This window comes from Poecilia formosa, unplaced genomic scaffold (genome assembly GCF_000485575.1).
Source record: "Poecilia formosa unplaced genomic scaffold, Poecilia_formosa-5.1.2 Scaffold63, whole genome shotgun sequence".
Taxonomy (NCBI): domain Eukaryota; kingdom Metazoa; phylum Chordata; class Actinopteri; order Cyprinodontiformes; family Poeciliidae; genus Poecilia; species Poecilia formosa.
The window spans coordinates 1,555,456-1,571,737 of record NW_006800002.1 but is presented as its reverse complement, the minus strand read 5'-3'; the positions used below and the strand labels follow the sequence as shown (position 1 = coordinate 1,571,737).

The 16,282-nt window shown below is 39.1% G+C and overlaps 1 protein-coding gene across 1 annotated transcript in view; it reads right to left on the bottom strand.

The window, feature by feature from the left end:
- Positions 1-16,282, bottom strand: part of cadm1b (cell adhesion molecule 1b) — a 282,457-nt gene that overhangs the window by 77,526 nt on the left and 188,649 nt on the right. The window contains exons 3-4 of the mRNA XM_016672599.1: positions 15,037-15,183; positions 6,594-6,746 (exon numbers count right to left, since the gene is read on the bottom strand). Coding sequence (XP_016528085.1) covers positions 6,594-6,746; positions 15,037-15,183 — 300 coding nt within the window. The remainder of the gene's footprint in view (positions 1-6,593; positions 6,747-15,036; positions 15,184-16,282) is intronic.

Sequence of the window (16,282 nt, the reverse complement as noted above, 5' to 3'; positions counted from 1 at the left end):
CTCCTAGTTTCATTCCCCCCCCCTCCGATCCTAAAAAAAAAAAGAGAAACATCAAAAGCACATTTGCATGCCTGAGTTGTCAGACACCTCTATTGCATTCTGACATTTACAAAGTGGAAAGGGAGTGGGGGGGGGGGAAAGAAATGCCTGCGTTTTCCGATAGCGATAATGGGAATAGACAGCCAAACTAACATGATTCAAAATGAACTCTGCAAATGCGGCGAGCAATAAGAAATTAACCTCCTGTGGAGAAAAGCTCCTCAGACCTGTCTGATGCAATGAACTACCAATTTTATTCCACTCCTCTGCCAGCCCTCAGGTTCAGGACAAAAGAAGGGTAATAGGTACAAAAAAAAACAAAACAACAAAAAAAGAAACAATTATGAGTCAGAGGACACAATGTAGGCAATTAAAAGTTTATTGTTGCCTCATAATGGGCTTTAATTCGTTTCTGCTAAATACTCGTTTCATACATCGGGTTCCGTTTAATCAATTCATTTCGAACTGCATTGTTTAAAAAAAAAAAAAAAAAAAAAAAGGTCCAGGTTTGATTTTCAGATAAGGTCAGAGATCTAGAACGACAAATGGGAAATGATTTAAATTTGCTTTCAATTTACGAGCAAAAATAAATGTCACCTTACGGCGACATTTATTTCTCTGTGACCCCCAGGATGCGCTGACTCGCTCAGTAAAGCTTAAGTAGGACTAATTTGATAAGAAGTTTCACCTTAAGCTTGATCAGCTTAATTACTTGTCAGGCATCTTCAAAGAAAATTAAAAAAAAACAAACATACATACATAAATAGAGAAAATAAAGATATGATGTAAAGAGGAACAGTTGGAGGATAAACCAACTCAGCGCTGTCCCCCACCTGTGACCCCCACCCCCACCTGTTGCTGTGTTATCTGCTAGTCAGCTAGGTAAGTAAATAAACACAATTTTAACATATAAGGAAATAAGCATTTCATTTAAATCGACTTTTGGATTCATTTTATTTGCTTTAAATATCTGAAATTTGGCCTAACTTTTGACGTGAACGTTTTCCTGTCTTATCCTCTTGATCTGATAAACTCACGTTCTCCTTTCACTCCACCCCGTTGTTTGTTTGTTTGTTTGTTTGTTTTTTTAAGCAGCTGTGGGGGTAAAACCTGAAACTGCTGCTGGTGCAAGTTACTCAACATGCCGTTGCTAGGCAACCGGAGAGTGAGTGAGTTGGTCGATGACACAGATTTTTCTTAGCTGGCTGAGAGAGGCTGAGCAGCTGAAGCCTTTCCTCTGCCTACATCTCCCAGAATGCTGTGTGGTTCAGTGAAATTATTGAACATTTTATCAGACGTACTTTCTATTAATACTGATTACATGTCTATCACAATATACTTCTATTGATTTCTTGACTCTCTGGCACCCAATTTCATAATCATAGTATTTCATGGTCTTGCAGTTATTATTGAACAAAATGAACTAACAACTTCCCAAGTTATCAAAACCTTTTTAGCGCATTTTTTTTAATTTACTCCTAGAATGTTGGCATCCTTTTTAAGATCAACATACAATTTACAAAATAACAATTAGACAATTTACACAATAAGAAAAATTGGTCATTGGTTTGTTTCCTCTGCAGCTGCAGTTCCTGTTCTAGTGAGAAGCTCACATGCATTTTCCAATAATATCATAATAATATCTCTGACTCTGTGGACATTCGTATTTCTAATAACTGGACAGTATTTTTATGTTATTGTCTTGTTCAGTATACTATTACTGTTATTATTGTTAATCTTTTTCATAAATTGTTTTGGAACTAATAACTTTTGGTGTGAACTTTTATATCTGATGCTGCTTTTACACCATCAGAATTATTGTGGCACAATAAAGGCTGATTCTGTTCTGTATGAATTTTTATTTTTCGATTTGAACAGTTCTTTGTCTGGATTGAATAATTACATAGCATTACCTTCATAGAGACACATATAGCTTTGGAAAAAAATTAAGAGACCACTTAAAAAGATAAGTTTCTCTGATTTTACTTCTTATAGGTCTATGTTTGAGTAAAATGAAGATTATTCTTTTATTCTATGAACTACTGACAACATGTCTCGGAAATTTCAAGCTAAACATTTTGTATTTATTTGCAGAAAATGAGAAATGGTCAAAATAACAAAAAAGATGCAGTGCTTTCAGATCTCAAATAATGCAAAAAAAACAAGTTCACATTCATTTAGAAACAGCAATACTAATGTTTAAACTCAGGAAGAGTTTGGAAATCAATATTTGGTGGAATAACCAGGAGGCTTTCAGTGCAGAGGGCTCTTTATTTTTTCGATTCCACACATTTTTGTAACCATCAACAAGCTTCTGGCATAAGTCTGGTTTGATAATTGATCTTTATTTTCTTTCTTTCCTTTTTTTTGTTTTTTTTTTTTGTTTTTGTTTTTTAGGAAAACTGGTCAAACTAATTTAAACTGGTTGACTTCTTGGTGTAGATAAATTGATTTGAGTACAGGAACAACAAAGAAGTTAGAAGTTAGTCAGCTTTGTCTATCTCAAGATTAACTTTGATTTGTGTTTGGGATCATTTGTTGAACACCCAACTCTCTCATTTGACAAAAAAAAAAAAAAAAAAAATCATTTGTTGAACACCCAACTCTTTCATTTGACAAAAAAAAAAGAAAAGAAAAAGCTCATTATTTTTGGGAAAAACCTAGGCACCATCAAGAATAACTTTCAAACTGGGAGCTGCAGGAGGACCAGTATCCACCTTCAAAGTTATACTGGTGCTCAGTTCCCATAAGAGAAGCAGTCAAATCAAGCCAGAGTTACACCAGAATCTTTTTAATAGGTACAAAAAATGTGTGGTTCCTCTGCCATGCGTTAAATATTAGATACATATTAGTGTAGTCATGAATACGTCTGAGCCTGTATTCATGACTTTCAACAAGCTTGAATGAAAGAAAAATATGTTTTTATAAATTACTCCAAGTTGTCTCTTGTGTTGTTATTCTGGTTCAAATAAGTCATCAAAAGGCCAAAATCAATACAATATTCACACAGACGATAAACTTCTACCCTGACTTGTATATACTGTATCCAAAACACTAATAAATATGGGAAAAAAAACATGATTAAGATTCATATTTGCAACATATTGAGTCTGTATGTTAATAGCACCAGTGCACGTGTAAATCTTTCCAGTACTTTTGAAAACATTTTTTTTTATTTATTTTTTTTTATTTTTTTTAGGAAAAGCATGCAGCAATTTCAACTTCGAAATCCCCGCGCCTCGTAGTAAATACTGCCAAAGATGAGCCGGAAAGCAATATAAAGAAAAAAAAAAAAGTAGTTTTGATGTCTATTTTATTTCATCGCACTAAGAGCAATATATTTGGCAGTCAAAACAGCAACAGAGCAGCCTCAAAGCAAGGTTACTCTGCTCCCAATCTGCTGGACTGAGAGACAGAGAACCGGCAGGGAAAAAAAGAAAAAAAAAAAAAGATAAATTCTCCATAAGGTTTTAGCAGCCCCCAAGCAAGGTTGGTACCCCTCCAACATCCCAGCCTCGGCTCATCTCCAATTCAAAACACACATAAATAACGTCGCTGTGATTAGCAATCCCATCAAAGTGAAAACAGGCCACTTTGTGGAACATGGAGGGTTTTCGCAATTGAAGTAAACATTTTCAATTGCCTCGGCATCCTGGTCATGATTGGGTGCAAATGAGGAGAGGCAGTCATTAATTCTCCGTGGTGGGTGGGGGATGATGGTGGTGAAGGAGGGTGGGGGACTTGGGAGGGGGGTAGTGGGCAGAGATATAGCACAGATGACTGGCTGATAAATTCACACTCATTCCAGCAGCTGTCTGGGAGAGTAAAGTGCCTGTATCTCTACACATGGCTGCCCTCCTGTTCCCGCATCACAACATACTGAATGAAACAGTCTGAGGAAAATACAGACCTTCAAAAAGTCTGTGCACTCTCCGAGGGGATGTACAATCTGGCGAAAGGAGTCTGGCACGGAGGCGCGGCTCATCAGCCGTACTCAGAATGCAAAACGGCACCACCACCACCCCCCTCCCCCCGCGCCCCCCTTCATTTCCCCCTCTTCCGCAACACACACAAACTGTTCTCAGGGAAAAAGTTGACGAAATCTAGAAATTTTCAGCGGATTGGCTCCTCCATCAGAAATTCAGAGACCGGCACCTTTTGAATCGCGTTGGCTCGCTCTTTGAACTTTCCTCTCTTGTTTTCACATCAAAAGACATGAAAGGGGGGCAGCAAAATGCAGGACAGTCAGCGCCCCCTCCTCATACACCCCCCGACCCCTCCAACTCCCTGATTTCTCTCCCATGAGTCGACGGTCTCTGCAGCAGCAGTCATGCTCTCTCAAGAGAAAAACCAGACCAGTGTTAACAACATAAAGTTTCTCATTCCTCTTGCTGTGATTCCGCTTCTTCTTAGCCGTTAAATCCCGAGCCTCGTGATGAAACGACGTCTTAACGTGTTCACAAATGAGAAGGGTGTAATTAGAGCTGTGCCGTTACTTAAACAAAAAAAAAAAAATCTGGTATTGGTTAAGTTTGGTGTTTTGACCAAAAACACTCTTAGAGGAACTCAACATTTGTAGCAACACAACTTCAAAAGAGGAATGTTAAGTTTTTTTTTTTTTTTTTTTTTGTTTTAAAAAGTGCTGCAAATATTAAAAATTCAGTTTCATTATCATATAATTATTTTGTGCCACTTTAAATCACGGCTTGAAACTTGTGTCCCAATTTAATCAAGCAAAAATAAATAAAATATTAGAAAATCACTTTGATGTTGACTTAATTTCCAGATGAAACTTTCTTTTTTGGATTACCAAATTTCATATATTTAACCAAACTTGCTCCTGTGTAATAATTAAAAGTGTACTTCTTTTATAAATTCCTCATAAATCTGACAAAAATTATTGTATAGTAGGTTTTTTTTTGTATGAAAGTAACAGATTTTTGTTCTAGTGCAGATTAAAGTAAAATGTCTGACCAATTATAAATGCCAGCAATTTTACAAAATACAACTTTCACCTGTACTGTATGTATTAATGTTGTCTCACAGCATAGAAAAAGGCACCAATTAGTTACTGCGCCTTTTTATATCACACTGTGGTAAAATTGTTTGGCCTAACACCCCACAGAGTTATTCTGATTTTGCTTTTTTGTCACACTTCAAAGTTTTAGGCCATCAAACAACTTATAAGGTAAGAGATAACCTGAGAAAATATAATAAATAAATAAATAAATAAATAAATTCATGTATTAGGGGAAACCAGCTATCCAAAACAACATGTAAAAAAATAACACAATCATGAATTAATTGTGATCAACTAATTTTTTTTTTTTTTTTTTNACCTACATAGGTTCTGCCAAGCCATGTTTGTCCGATTAAAAGAACTTTTTGAAAATGATTCATTTAAAGCATCATAAATGTTTAAACTTCCAAAACGTTGACATTGCTTGCTACTTATTCACCCATTGTTAGTTAAACTGTTTTTGTTCCATTTAACTGGATGTCCTAATTATTTTTCCAAGACTGTAAGTCATCTCAAGATCCTCCATCTGGTGTTTCTTGACCTCTGGTGGAGTCAGGACGCCAACCTCGAGGTTCGCAGGATCAGCCAACTTGCTTTTGCATACTTGACTGAAGATGGGGTCAGAGCTGGGAGACTGAGGCAAAAGCTAAAAATGTTGCACCCACACATTACGTTGTGCTAAAATGAGCCCAATTTCTTGTACATAGAACTCATGTTAAAATCGGTCCAGTGTTGAACTGCGACACATCTGGAGGGTTATACAAACGTTGAAACAATAACACAGTAAATCACGTACAGTATTAATTGTGTAGTTTCTCTTATTAAGGCATTGCCAAAAGATTTTAAGGCACAGTCAAACAGCCCTATGTAATTGCAACCTGTGTTCACTCGGATGTAAACACAGAATCAGGCCCATTTCCCGACCCCGCCTTGTATTAGTCATCACAGTAACTTCACGAACTTCACGTACTTGAAAGCAAAACGTCACATGGGGACTTAGGGGGTGAGGGCAGGAGGGGGGTGCTTATTTCAAGAACTCTTGAATGCAACCCCCTTGATTCAGAAAAGAAGAAGAAAAAAAAAGGGGGCTAGGTTTCAGTCGTACAACTGGAGTAATTACTTTTAAGTGCTTTTAATTCCTTTCAATCCCCCAGGATGTCTGCATGTATAATAAAGCTTAACTAAAGTAATTTCTCTCCAAAGCATCAAAGTGTGGCACAGCTGACTCTCAATGGGAAATCGTTGGGAGCAGCCAAGTCAACATTCACCGGGATTCACAGAGTCAACACAGCTGCCAAACCAACGCGGTCTGAGCCATCAGTTTCAGCATCTGCTCCTTTTTCGTTATGCTGTTGAGCACCGCGAGAGCCTAATTGGCTGACATTTTGTTTCACTTGCTTAAGATAACAAGATCAGAGATAACTATTATTTCATATTCACCGCTCACAATGGAGCGGCTCACAACGAGAGTGTGGGTTTTTCTTTTTTCTTTTCCTTTTTCTTCTTCACACCCGTGTGTGTCCTCACACCTTACCCAGGACGGTGATGTCTGCGTAGGCTTCCTGAGGAGGATCTGTGTAGAGCTGGCACACGTAGCGTCCCTCGTCGGAGAGCGATACGTTGGACAGAGACACCCGGAGTTCGTTGTCAGAGAAATTCACCAGCTGGAACCGGCTGTCCTTGAGAGCTGTTGGGGATACAGAGAGCAGGGACACAAGTGTGAGATGCGCGGGGTGAGAAGAAAGAAAACAGGGGGGTGGGGGGAAAGAAGAGAGGAAGGGATGAGGGGGTTGAAGGATGACGAAGGAGACTCTATCAGGAAATCAGACAGAAGGAGGGAACTGTGGGGAGGAGGGAGGCAGAGCACTGCCCTTTATGCGGGGCTTTCTCCTTAATTGAGTAAAAGAAAAGTGAGTTTCAGAACGATTTCTACGAGTTGATTTATAAAGTACCTTTACAGTCCATGGAGCACTCGCAAAGAAAGGAAAAAGCGCAAGGAGTGTTCATGAAGAGTCCTAACAAGCTAAGAAAGTCTTAAAACCGGGCCGAGGCCGGTCACGGATGGCCGCGCCGGGCTCACACACAGTCCTCTGAAAGGAGAGAGGCATTCAAACATACATAATGAATTAAATCACAGAGAGGAAGCACAGACGCCCCAAAGTCCAAATCAAAAGCAGCCGGCAATCTCTGCACTAAATGCCTCCACGGATTGTTCCGGACTTCCTATCTTTCGACGTCGTCGTCAAACTGGGTTAGCCGACTCCGTCTCGCTCCGACTTCCTTATGCTCGCCGCTTTTCATTTTGGGTCAGCCCTCGTCCCCGAGAGCTCTTTTACATAAACAGCCTGGGCTGATTTGATTGGGGAGGCCTTTTGATGCCTTGACCTGCCTTCTTTATCAAGTCCTCTCCGCATCTGTTGAGCTAACGAACGCCACTCGGCCCCCGTTTGAAGCGGGGGAAAGAGTTTATTATTCCCTTCAGGCTTCACGCTTTGCATTATGATCATTACTTGAGGTCTCCGGGTGGCGTCGATATGAAACCTTATTCCCTCAATATTATCTTAAGGCTCTTTGGAAGCCTGCACTTTGAGAGGCAAGAGCATCTGCTGCAGAGGGAAACACTCCATGTCTGAAATGATGAGTGCAGATTGCAGCATATGACTCTGTGACGTATAAGAGGTTGATTGCTTAGATAAGAGCGCCAATAGATACAGTTCCTGTCCATGCATTCATTAAGCGCATACATGCGATGCTAACTGCGGGGCGCTAATGATTTATTTGTACCTATGATTTTAATTCAGTCATTTTAAAACACAAAAACTGGATGCAGAGGTTTTTCTATGTATTGCGTGTTTTCTCTAATCCTCAGTCAGTCTCCAAAGTACTTCAAAAGCAGTATTGTCTTAATGTTTGTAGATTCGGCAAATTATGACACAGCATCCTGAAGTCTCCTAGAAAATTGTCCTAAGGATGACAAATTGAAGGTATGAACGTACCAGTAGGTGGCGCTAATATGCAATATTCTCCAATTTGCCCCACAAAATGAATAAGATGTGATTTAAAAAATGATAGCTCTCAAAAGACCATGATTTGTCTGATTTGTTAGACCCATATCTGAGGTTGAGAAGTTGTTTGTAGCTTTTGCAAAGAATTTCATTGGTGGCTGTGATCTCAAATGTTGTCATCTTTATTTGAACAAATAACATCATTTAGCTTAGGCAGGAAAATGTTGGATTTTTTCTGTTTGGAATATATTTTATTTAGAAATGTAAATTTGTTAAAAGGGCAGAATTATGTTTATTCCAAGCATGGTGCCATTTTATAACACGATCAAGTGGCTATGCTACCTGCAGTTGTTACAAAAATGCTGCATATTATCAAATATGACTTTAAAGAGACGTAGCACCTAGAAATTGGATCTCCGTCTCTTTAAGAATCTGCTGCTCTCTCCGACACTCCCCCTTCAGGAAGCCATCCCAACAATCCTCATTGTGCCGTTTACAATAACTGTGGCGGAGTGAGAAGTAGTTTATATGATGAGCTCAGGAAACGCGCAGTTCCACCAGGTGTTTGCTAATTACTGCTGGCTAGTCTGGAGGAGCTGAGTGGGGGAGTCACAGAGGAGTGCTGCTCTGTGAGGCGGGAGCTGCAGCTCCAAGGAGGAGCTTTGTGAGAGCAAGTGTTTAGGCACCACTGAATGGTTGCCATAGGAGATTCAAGGATTCCTCAAACGTGCATGAAAGAATGAAAGCATATCTTCGAGTATGTTTCTGATAAGGGAATATCATTATAGCATAATGCACATAATACTGTTCCTTTAAAGTCTTTGTGGTTTACACACAAGTTTCAAAACAGCTTTCCTGTCTTTATGCTTACTAAGTGAAACACTTTGGTGTAGGTCACTGCAACTGCAATGAGTCTAAAGAAATACTTTAAAAGACCTTCAGAGGAATTAATCAAAAATATATTTCAAAGATCAAAGGAAATTCTTTCAAAGTGAGATAAATACAATTGCTGTGCTTTTTTAGATCATCACAGGCCTTTACATACTTTACCAATGGCATCCAAGGTCAGCCCTCCAGATCCACTGTAAGGGTAAATAAATATGATATGGTAGTGAGAATTTGTTTGTCCACACGATATTATAGATTCAACACAATCAGAACTGCTGCATGTTTCCTGCTCTCTAAGTTGGTACTTAATTAAATCCACTGTATGATCAGTTTTCTACCATAACCTTCCACAAATTTTGCACGGACTCATTCAGCCAACACGTGTCCTGAATATGTAAAAAAAAAAACAAACAAAAAAAACCCAGCCATAACCATTTTTGAAATTGAGCTAACCTGCAGGGCTTTGAATGCTTAACATCACATTTGTTTGCGAAGTACCACTTTTTAAATATTAAGCCTTTGTAACACAAACCCGGAAACCTCCCGGAAGGGCGGGGGGGGGAATGCTGCGCCATGTTGCTGTCCGAGCCGCAGTCCACCTTCACTGATAAAAGACTCATTTTTTTCATTCCGGATGACAACCGCTGCCGAATTACATGTCATTTTGGATATATCTGGAGGAATAAACGTCTCACCCTAACAAGGCGCGCTCGGCTCCGACCGACCCGTGACATAATTTATCTTTATTTGCTGCAGCAGGAATTTGTTTAAAAGAAAAAAAGAGCCCTCCTCTGCGACTGTAAAGCCGATACTCTGCTGTTGTTTGTGTCTTGTTCCGAGGCGACTACTCGGCTTGTCAGCTCCCGGTGTGTCTCTGTGTCACTGCTGTTTGCCTCCTCGCGCACAAAGATCTGCCACTGTGTCAGGGCAGCCATGATGACAGGTAACAATGCCACCGGCTTGGAGGGTACAGAGTTAGGGGGGTGAGGATGAGGGAGGGGGGGCAGGTTGGTTTGTGCAGAACTGGAGGTCCTTTAGGAGCCGGGGGCCTAGAATAGCATTGTCGACGGGGGGAGTTCGCCAGACCCCATTACGAGAAGTACAAATACGCAGCAGAAACCCAATAACACTTAATCCGCCCGTCGCAAAGTCTGACATATATTCACATCCAACGGTGGATAAACAACACAGTTTGTTTTTTTTCTTTTCTTTTTTTTTTTTGTTATTGACGAAGGAGATGTATTGACTTTGGCAGAGAAAATGACATGTTTGCAGGCTCACATGGCGCCGCTCAATATAGAACAAAGAGGGAAAGGTTGTCCTAACCTCCTGGCAAGACTTCTGTAACTGTACAGACTCATCATTGATCAGCGGGCACGATGAGCCTCCTGATTATTGTTTCTTTTAATCTTTGCTGTCTGAGTAAATAGGAGCACAGCCCCCGATCTATACTTTCATAACACTCCTCTCTCTCTTTCTCTCTCTCTCTCTCTGCCACATTTTTTGTTGTTTTTTTTTTGTGGGTGTTTTACACAAATGTGACAAAGACGTGCGCTCAGACTCCCCCGGCGAGAGGACCGAACGCACGTCTGGCTACCTGGGCCTGCGAAATAACAGCTGGGAAGCAATATAGATTGAGATGAACGGTGGCTCTCATTCACCTTCAATCCTGGCTTGGATCCAAGGCGCTACGTGAAAAAAATGCAAGACAGAAAAAAAAAAAAAAAAAAAAAAATGCAAGACAGAAAAAAAAAAAAAAGAAAGAAAGAAAAAAATCTTGGTTTAAAGCATAAGTATCCCATATGCTCATGCATAATCATAATGCCCAATATCCCTAATCTAAGAGATTATCTTAAAAAAACCCGACAAGGACACGAAAGTATTTCCATTACATAAGCGCTGTGAATTATCTCTTAATAATCTCGCAGCATTCGAAGCTTAATGACATGTGTAAAAGAGCCAGAGAGTCAAGGACAGATGGAATCGTGTTTGCACACCAAATCCAAGCGAAAGCCGCAGCTGATCTTGTCGTCGTGTCTGACACCTTTACTGTAGTAAAACCACAACAGCTCCTTTGGTACCAGGATGCACTGATGGTTGTACAGTAACCCACCTGTTTAGAGATGACTTTAATTAGTGGTAAATGGAACGCCGCGCGACATGCTCTATCTGCATTCATCTGATGATTTTGATGACGGTATTTGACAAAATGTGACGTTTATTGCTCGTTTCATAATGGATTACTGTTATGTCTTCATGGTGGAAATCCCTTTGGACTGCCTCGTTGCTGAAATGTACTTTTCAAATAAGCCTGACTTAATGTTCCTCTTGTGAAAAACAAATATAAGTACTCAAAGGAGCACAAATAATAAAGTTCACTTTGGTTATGGACAATATTTAGGTTTATAAGCTAAGCTGTTTTTTATTTGTTTTTTTTTTTAATACTTTGGTAAAGACGTTTGTAACTTATTTGTGTTCTGAAACGTCACCATCCACACCAGGTTTTCACACCTCTTAAAATGTATGTTTAAAAAATGGTAGCTTAAAAAGAAATCACAATCCATAATAAGCTAACTTACTATTGCCATGTAATAATCTCACACTGGAAAGTTAGCAAAAGTCCAATCTTTAATTTGAGTGCAAAAATCATTGAAAATTAAGTTAATTAAATATAATTCTGAATAAAAAATACTGGTAACTTACAGCCACTGTCATATCTGCCTCTGCCTTACATTTCAATTGTTTTATCTTTGGTAAATAATCCTCCAGTGATGCTTTACTACACATTGAACTCTATATAACACACAATTTAAGCCCTTGCTAAGGGAGGCAGTCATGGGCAAAAGTCTATAGTCCAACTGCATCAGTGACACAGCGACAGATGTCGCAATAAAACATTAATACACAATAATATTGCCTACTTGTGATGCATACACTTTAACTGCAATAATTAGGATTCGCTCACCTCAGCATGCTGTATGCTTGAAAGTCACCAAGTATTATACTTTCTGATTAGCTCCAATAAATGATTAAGTGACAATTTAGGGTCTCTATTAGAACATTTAAAATAAATTTTCTGATGATCCTTAAATATATTAAAAAAATGAATAAAACAAGACACATGCAAAGCGACACAATCCTGAAAGACATGACAAGCTTTTATCTTCACAAAACCGTTCGATCTGTGTACTACATATTTTAACCCACCGATAAACGTGGCAAGATAGCAAACAGTGGGATGTTAGCTTTAAAAAAAAAATCATCTACAATTTAAGTAGGACAGCTGTGTGATACAGAAAGAAACTCAAACCTTTTCTGTGTTTAGAGGCAGAGAAAAAAAATAGAGTAATTGAAAGTGTGACAAGTAGGGCTGAACAAGGACCCAAATTTGTCTCGTCTCGAGGCTTTTGTACATCATTTCAACAGAGGTCCCAATAATTGCAGAGAGTGCTGTGTGCGTGTGTGTTCTTTAATAGCGGTTAATTGCTTTTGTTATAAAGCATAATAGTTTAAAATACTTGTGACATTTTGTGTTGCCACATTTGGGAAAGTAGCAGCAGCTGACTCATTTTCTGTATGCCACCTAATACATTAAGACAAATCAGCTTGGTTATGTTTAATTGTAGGTGATAAATGTTAATTTAAGGGTGAGGCGATATAAACTGCGGCATCCTCGTCCGACACCTCGTCCATGGTAATGAGTGATAACTAGTAACAATTTCTTGTTTAATTGCTGGTAATAGAATTAAAATGTATTACATATGCAAAACTAAATTAAGATCTGACATTTTTAAGACATTTTGCAGCCAGAAATCTAAAAAAAAAAAAAAAGTATGCACTTTTAATAATTAGCAACTGATATTCAAAGAAGAAAAGTACCCTAAAACATAATTTTCTACAATAAAATTGTCAAATGGTGTATACTATGGACAATATTACTTGGTAAGAAATAGCACTATGAGATTTTTTAAAATGACAATTTTGTTTGCAGGAATATTTCACATAAATGTGTGCCTGCTTTTTGGTAACACAGAAAAGGACAGAGTGATTGCTCTTTCTTACTCCAAAGATCCGCCTTCACAGGAAAAGTAGATTAGCTTGATCAAAGTATATGTGTAAAGACACAAACTGTTCAAAGTGCTGTTTTTCTCCAGGAGAACAATTCAAAGATGAAGGAAAAGGAAACAACAATTTGTACAACGGTGACAATACGGAAGTATTTTTGGTGAAAAAGTATTTGTACCTTTTAATTATGAAGTCGAAGTCAGAGAGAAAAAGCCAACAGGAGTTTTGCAATTGTACATTTTGTAAACTTTCACAAATACAAAGCAGCAGTTATATCACTTCAAATTCTTCAGTGCAAGAGCAAAAAACTGTATTCTTTGAGTCGCACTTTTAAAAAAAAATCCCACACGGACAGTTTTGCCCCTAAATGATTCCAAACAAATGGTGCGAAAACAAATCCACATACCTGTGTCAGACAAAAAAATAACTTGTGAATATTTGTTCATCACTCAGACACAAAACTACTGTTACACCTTCACAGAGTCTTCAGTGCGGATCACAGATTCCATTCTACAAGTCACAAAGTGCAAAAGGCTTGTAATAAAATTTTTTTGTAATAATATTTTTCCCAAACTAAGTTCGGTACATTTGGAGCCAAGCCAATTCAAACACTTGTATAAACATTTTTTTAAATATTTTTCTTCTTAACACAGATACAGATACAAGTCAGTGACTGAAACTATACAAAACTGGTATTGCAAATCACAAATTCTGTTTTAAGAGCCTTTTTTTTTTTTCTTGGTCACACTGAAAGTGAAACAAAACCGATTTGTTTCTTGTGGGTAGTACGTATGCCCGTACAGCAGGGGGCGATGCCAAACTCAGTATAACAAGCCAGAAATAATTTCCATTCTGATGATTCCTATTTTTTGAAGGGCATTATTTCGTACAGAAACATCATAATCCATTTTATTTATGGGTTCGGCTTTAAGTGGTTTTTATTTTGGTTTCATTTAATGTTTTTGGTTGTCGTGTTTTATTTTGGATATTTGCATTGTCTTCCAGCTCCAGTGTTGTGTTTTTTACAAAATTAAAGTTTATAGGGAAAACTTGCATTTTCGTGGCATTATCAATATATTACATGAATGTGTATTAGAATCATAATGCTGGTCAGAACCGGAGCAGAAAGCACTAATTTGTCACTGCGGTGAATTACAGGTGAACTAGACTCTCTACAGATCATTTTTGAATCCCGGGAGGAGACGCCAATCTGTCCTGACTTTCTCCTCCTCACTGAATAAATTACCATGTAAATCTTTACCTCATGCACTCACACTGGAGTTGGAGATTTAAGCACGACCGTTGTCATCTCGCGTGGCCCTCGTGTCATACATTTATGCTCGGATTTTGCGTTTGTTATGTAACGTCACCGCTCTGGCAGATTTAGCTTCATGCTAGGGTGCATCTTTTTTACATATGTCTCGCCGTCATGGAAATAAAAGCACTGCGAGGTACAAAACCGAACGCAGTTGAAAAGCAAAAGATGTAAAAACAAAAAAAATTAAGATACGTGCCCTTTAATCCTGCTTTGGTAAACTCTGATGCAGAAGAGAAGTGCAGAGCAGTGAGACAATGTGTTATGTTTGTTATGGTCCCAAAGCTGCTGCCTGCATATTTTGTCTCATTCCCCTCTCCCCATCTTCTCACTCCCAAAAGTTAGCTCTAAAAGTTAACACTAAGAAGGAACAGAGATTCCTCAGCTGTCAGAAAAACTAAGAAAACAAGAAACTATTTGAGAAAAAAATACATAAAATAACTTTTTCTTCCTCCTCCACCTAAAGTTCTGAAAGAAATATTCCTGGTTTGAGGCAGAAATCAAACCTCTGTAGGCAGCCGGAATTGGAGAAAATTGGATTTCCACTTACTCCATCCCTTTTGTTGTGGCAAACAATATTTCTCTCAGTTACAGTAAAAGGGGGCATGACTGTGCATTTTAAGAAACTCCAGGAATCGCGAATGCAGCTTTGCATTTCGGGCAGATGGGAGGGGCAGGTGGAGGGGAGGTGGAGCGGCACTCACGTCTCAGATCTCTGAAGTAGATGGTCTGTCGGTTCGGGTTCAGCAGCTGGATGACGGAGTCGTCGTTGTTCCTCACTCGGCAGCTAATGGTGGCCGTCTCTCCCTCGATCACCGACACGTTGTCAGTCGCCAGGTTCTGGCTGTCAACTAGAAAAAACACAAACACAAAAAAAAGACAACTCTTAAAGTGGCAGTGTTATGTGTTAATGCCATTTCATAGCAGAGTCAAGTAACCTTCAATTGTTATAAAAATGCTATAAAAATGTAAATACAACTTCAAAAGAAATATTACTTCGCAACTTAACACCTTAAAATTGGGCCTCTGTCTCCAGCTCTTTCTGAAACTTCAGGAAGTCATCACAACATGGCTCCTCTATTAACCCTTTAACCACATTTTTACCAGTGTGTCACTGAGAAGTTGCTCATACAATGAAGTCAGCTAATGCACAGTCCCACCAGGTGATTGCTAATTGCTGCTGGCTAGTCTGAAGGAGCTGGTTGATGGGAGTCGCTTGGAAACCGCAGCTATGAAATGAATGGTTGCCCCGGAAAATTAAAGGATTTCTCAAACATGCATGAAAGAATCAAAGCAAAACTCCAGGTATGTTTTTGATGAAGGAATAACATCATAACATAATGTAAAGTAAAAAAAAAAACAACAACTTGATTTTACACAACACTGCTGCTTTAACGAAACTTTTCCTGCTGGATGTCTAGAGTCTATTAAATACTTAGACTTTGTTGGTTTTTTTTTTCTTTTGCTCCATGTCAACAGACGGAGCAAAGCTATGTGAAGAGGCTGTGTAGATTGTCAGTTTGCAGCCATGTCTAATCCTTTTAATATAAGAGCCATGTGCAGTGTTTGTCACTATTGATCTCCCCCCACAGCTCAGAGTAGGCCCTGCGAACGAATGCCAGATGGGCTGTAAGCTCTGCTGCCCACAAAGATGCCGGGAGAGGAAAAGGATATGAAGGGAAAAGAAAAAGAAAAAAAAGGGACAATGAACAAGTGTAAGGAAAGTGGAAACCCGGCAGATATGGGCGGGGCGGTTGGAGGTGAGAAAGATGGAGGACGGTTAAATCGAGAACGGCAAGAGGAGGAGTCGGATGGCGTTTCTGGTTAAGCTTTTTTTTTTTTTTTTTATCGAAGCTCTCCATCTGAGGCCGGTGTGTGCTCAGCGGTTCTGTTCCCCGTCTGCAGGAAATACAAGCATCTGAGTCACTGTCTGTACGCCGGCCATTGTTG